The 5636-nt window shown below is 35.0% G+C and overlaps 1 protein-coding gene across 1 annotated transcript; it reads right to left on the bottom strand.

Moving 5' to 3' along the window:
* Positions 1–485: 485 nt before the first annotated feature.
* Positions 486–4108, bottom strand: LOC141271247 (uncharacterized). Its single transcript, XM_073681364.1, has 4 exons — positions 3946–4108; positions 2307–2716; positions 1859–2027; positions 486–568 (listed from the first exon to the last, which is right to left on the bottom strand). Exons 1-4 carry the CDS (start codon positions 4007–4009, stop codon positions 561–563), a joined length of 651 nt encoding a protein of 216 aa, XP_073537465.1. The 5' UTR covers positions 4010–4108; the 3' UTR covers positions 486–560.
* Between the last annotated feature and the right edge of the window lie 1528 nt (positions 4109–5636).

The following is a 5636-nucleotide window of genomic DNA, read 5'->3' as shown; positions in this document are numbered from 1 at the left end:
ATCTGAATTAAAACTCTGATCACTAAGGAATGCAGCAATAGATAGAAGATGTGAAGGTGGGGATGGATTTACCTGTCAAAGACCTGCATGACCATATATGCAGTTTGGAAAGGGGGATTTGATGCTACTACAGATTCCATTTTATATTGCCACAGCAATGGAATTGAACCATGTGGAAGTTATGAAAACTTAACTCTCACAGACTTCAAAAAGGAGAACTTATTTCTGTTATTAGTGATTTGTGGCTGCATTGTTCTAGTACTGGTAGTTTACCATTCTAAAGGGATTGTAGTGGTTAGAAAAACATGACTTCTTTTTACCAAAACTATATCACACCTGCCTGCAATTTATGTTTATTTGTTCAGTTCGGCCTTTTTAATTTATTTCTAAATTGGGATAAATACAAAATTCTCCAAGCTCATACAAATTTCGTTCAAAAAAGAAAAATTCATGGACACATTTTTATATATATATATTTTTTTATTTTCTTGCTTTGCTGACTATTGCTAATCCATTTAAGGAGACATTTTAAACCATCATAAATGCTGAAGTCGTTCTTCTCAGCCTTCTGCAAAACATAATAATATACAATAGAATGGTTAGAAAAGTCTGGACATCTAAAATGCTACTAAAATTACTCATTAACAAGTTAGGACATTTCTCTGACTTTGCAACAAGAATAGTTATCCTGTGATAATCCGTATAATTCTCTCTTTATACAAATTTCCTACTTTAGATTTAATATAATTGAATATTTTATGATCTTTATTTAGGACTTTTGCCTTTAAAATCACACAAATTAGTTTTTTCATTGCTGCAGCATAAATGTATAAGAAGTCATTTTTTACATTCTTTGTTGTGTCTTTATTAAATTAATCAGGTATTTCTTTATTTGTTTAAACCTTTTTTTAACTACATGTATTTATTATTTACTGTCGTATTTATTACTGTATTTTGCGCCTTATTTGTAAGAAAAAAACAGGAGTGAGTGAAAAATGCAGATGCAAGTGTTTCTATTTTACTTTTCCTCTGATTGTTCCACTCCTAGTTTTGACATACAAATACTGATGTAAAATACTGACCAAATACTGAACAATTGAACATGGCCTTAAGGCATTAAAGGGTCAAGAAATAACAAAAAAGGTGAAAAGGAAGGTATAATGGTAAATTAACAAAAGAACCAATGCAGTGCAGTGATTGCATGCCATTTACATACGTGACTGCAGCAACCTACAATTAGCTGCAGTAATTAAGGGGGCAGAGAGTACATATTCACTATAGGTTGTATACAGAGGCTGGTAGGGAGCACCAAGGTTTTTATCAGGTAAGTTCTGACTCTTTTTTATCTGATTCAATTTAATTTTTGGACTTGCAAAATTAAGTTACCCCTTTCAGCACCTTCAACTTTACTTCCAACTCGCAACTTGCGTTTAGAGAGCAGCCCCGAACTACAACCTCAAGGAAAAAAGGGGTCTAGCTTCTAGATTCAATTGCAAATAAAATAGTGATTTTATTGTTAATCCATTAAACAGATATACATATTGCAAGAAATAAAGAAATAAAGGGGGAAACCTCCGTGAAACCTACACATTTTGAACGCCAAATGTTTGTAATCCTGGCATTAATTCATTTTATTTTTGCAATGTGTAGATCTTTTTAATGGATTAACAATAAAATAGTGATTTTATTTGCAATTGGATCTGGAAGCCGGACCCTTTTTTCCCTGAACTTTCATCTACAAATGATGGGCAGTGGCGTGGATTGTGCTTCCTTGCTATTTGGAGCAGAAAGGAGCAGAAAATTAAGAAGAAAGATTTCAAATTTGGCAACTCACAAATTAAGAATAATCACAACTTACTTTGGCCTTTGTGTCCTCCTGGCTTGCCTCCACCATGGTTAGCTGGGTGCGTTGCTTTGCTTGCACCACTTTCATGTGTGTGAGATGAGTGTGTGTGATCTCCATGTGGAGCTCCTGTTGGATGATTCTCAGCATGATTCACATGTCGTTTGGGTCTAGGTTTAGTAATCTGAAATAGATGTTAGCAGAGATGAATACATATTACACACCATTTAGGTACAGAACATTCCCTTTGGCGTTCAAGTTCTTTGAAAAGCTAAGGAACACCCAATTTTACTGCAATTTCTGATATGAACTGTGATTACCGCCATTTTTAGTTTTCTAAATGGAAAATCTGTTTTGCTATGCATCAATTACAACATAAGTACGTTTTCTTAAAAGCTCCCATTATTTACAGAGAGGTGTATGTCCATCATAAATGTTATCGGTCAATTATTACTCAACTTACTTCTCCAGGTTTGGCTTGTGATACCGGCTTAGCTTGTGTTACAGGTTTGGCTTGTGGTACAGGCTTAGCTTGTGTTACAGGTTTGGCTTGTTGTTCAGGCTTAGCTTGTGGTACAGGTTTGGCTTGTGATACAGGCTTAGCTGGTGGCTTGACAGAGGGTGATGGGCCTCCACCAGGTTTAGGATGACTTGAATTCAAATCTCCTGAATTGGGAGGTTTGGAAGAGTTATTATGTCCCGTTACATTGTGCTGGTCAAATGTTTGTTCATTGGAATCTACCGAATCTTCTGGATGAGGTGGCATGGAAGAGTTATAATTTGGGGGTAGTCCTGTTACATGATCATGGTCAATGGGATGGATAGTGCCACTGGGTGGTGGATGTGAAGGTTTAGGACTTTCAGGTGGTTTTTCTGAGACAAAAAAAAATATTTTTCTGTGATAGGTGAAAAGGCAGAACGATAATGAAGAGAAGACATGCAATTTACGTTTATATTTAAAGATGTAAAACCTACAATTACATAATCATTTGTTTCAATTAACAACTGCAGAAAATAATGAAAGCTAAAGGTAATCGTATAACTTAGAAAAGATGCAGAATTGCAACAGCTCTGTAAGATTGTATGACAGCTAACAGAACATGTGATTTTTAAAAAATATTTATTAATTATTATTATTTTTTTATTTATTTTTTTTTAATTAACCCCCATAGCCCTATATTCTTCTATGGTTCTATGCTAGCTATATTATAGCTCTGTATGTCTTCCTTTTGAAAACTGTGCTTCAAACAAGTCAACCTTCATCAAAAAACTTTTTTATATACTTAAATGCATGTATTTGAGGCTAAAAATCATTTGTGCAATTCAGTTTCATTAACAATAATTACTGTTTTGCAAGTACACACTGCACATTCAATTTTGAGGTTTTCATTGGTCATAAATCAGATGAGATGAGCTCAAAAAAGGCAAATAAAGGAATCATAAGCTCTCTCATTGGACTGCCAGAATGAGCTCATTGATATATTCTCAGTTAACCCATCCTGTATCCAGCATTTGTAGGTGCAACCCCGAGGCTACAGAAGGTGAAAAGTGTAAAATTTTTGAACGTTACACTTGGAAACCAATTAGAAAAAGGATCTTTAGCAAAAGATACATCCATTTAAGTATGACAATACATTTAGGAAACCCCCTTGACCTTCTACATAAATAATACTATCATAACAAAACACCTCTCAATAAATTATATCGCATTTAGATGCAAACTTAGAAATAACCCTTTCTCTAAACCTTTTTTTCATCAGTTGTAACATCAAGAGTAAACTTTACGTCTTGTGAATACGGTTATACTACTTTTTGCTGAGATCCTATAGAGGAAAATGGAGCTTCAGTTGTCCCTCCTTAGGATTACTTATTAAATTCCTCTAAAAGAAAATATTTCTATTACTACCGTACGGCACTACATACAGACAGAATCACATAGAGGCTCCTATAGTACTACCTTAGGGAGTCATAGGGGCGTTCAAGCACATTCTGACAGGCACTAAGGACATAACATGGTCCTCATGATAACAATGTGATGGCAAACAGATCAACCTATGAGAAGAACATCTATTCATACATTCTACAAGTGAAAATATTCTCACCAGGCTTTTTAGTTGGAGCAGAGAGTGCAAGAGCCACTAGGGCGAAGAAGATGAGGAACTTCATGGCTGCAGAAATCTTCTCAGTGCACTTTCCAGGGAGAGAAGACCCAGATGCTTGGGATGACAGGAGACTCTCGCTCTCTATTTAAAGTCCTTCTTCAGCTCCTCCTCTTATAAATAGGGTTTTCTGATTTGTAGACAGCGAGCAGGTAGATGAGAGCATGAGGCTGCAAAAATCATTATGTTGAAAAGGACAAATGTCCCCAAGAGAAGGATGACGTGAGTGTATATATGATATTGTCCAGGAATGTACGAAGAAATGTAACTATAATTAGATATTTCTACACTGCTTCGGTGTAGTAAGGTATTGAATTGTAAATTCATGGAAATCAGGATTATGTAGAGGTTTTATCTTCTAGTAATCTATAACCACACTCCACATGTGATGTCATGTAACTCTGCTCTACTATATCATTTTCAGAAGGTTTCCTCTACGTCATTTCCAAATTCTACTTTTTCCATGTGTTTTAGTAATACATAGTACATGGTTTTATTCTGTATACTGTTTGCAAAATGTCCAATATGTATATTGAATATGCTGAATAGTTCTGATTTAATTTTTGCATATAGGAACATAGTGTATATGGAAGTAAACATGTGAATGCACTGGGATAATTGTTTTCTTACATTTTGTATTGATTGAAAATATGAATATTTAAGTTAAATACATTGTATGTCAGGTGATACATTACCCAATTGTAGAAACATGAATTACACTTCTTAGGCTATGTTCACACATTGCGCGTTTTTTCTGCTTTTCAGAAGCAAAACCTGATCTCTTGCCAGGAGGTTTGTTCAGGATTTTTCTTGATTTTTTAGCTGCATTTTTGCTACATTTTTGGTGAGTTTTTTGCTGTGTTTTTCTCACTGTCCTTTTCTCTCTTTATGCATGTACATAAAGTACAGTGGAAAAAAATAATCTCATTCTGGTTTTGGCACAAAAAAAAAAACTGACACCTGCGTTTTTTCGTGCATTTTTTCAGTTTTTTTTCACCACCCATTACCTCCAATGGGTGAAAAACGCTGAAAAAACGCTGAAGGAGTGACATGCTCTATTCTGAAAAAAAACATGCAAAGCACAAAATACTAATCAAACAAAAACGAAGATGTGCGCAGGAGATTTCTGGAATCTCATAGACTTTGCTGGTACTGTAAAATACAGCCAAAAATTAGCATAAAAAAACGCATTAAAAAATGCTGAAAAAATGCAATTTGTGAACATAGCCTTACTGTGCTTTATTATTAAATTGTGCCAGCATACACTAGAACTTCGTGCAATCTTTGTTACATTTGTTACATAGTGCATGGAGTTTACTTATTTATTTTACTCACTTATAGTGCGCCATTAATTCCACAGCGCTTTACCGATATCATCATCACTGTCACCATTGGAGCTCACAATCTATATGTCATACCTATCAGTATATCTTTGGAGTGTGGGAGGAAACCAGAGTACTTGGAGGAAACTCACGCAACATGGGGAGAATATACAAACTCCTTTCAGATTTTGTCCTTGGTGGGATCACACTCTTCCTAAAATATCATATTAACTGAATTAATTACTTGACATAATGCTTTCTTCTGTATTCCAAGTCCGCTGCCTAAGAGTACCCCTTGACTATGTCTTGTCC

The sequence above is a fragment of the Phyllobates terribilis genome, unplaced genomic scaffold (assembly GCF_046119375.1).
Source record: "Phyllobates terribilis strain yellow unplaced genomic scaffold, ASM4611937v1 Scaffold_5__5_contigs__length_657084704, whole genome shotgun sequence".
Classification (NCBI taxonomy): domain Eukaryota; kingdom Metazoa; phylum Chordata; class Amphibia; order Anura; family Dendrobatidae; genus Phyllobates; species Phyllobates terribilis.
This window is presented reverse-complemented; position numbering and strand designations above follow the sequence as displayed.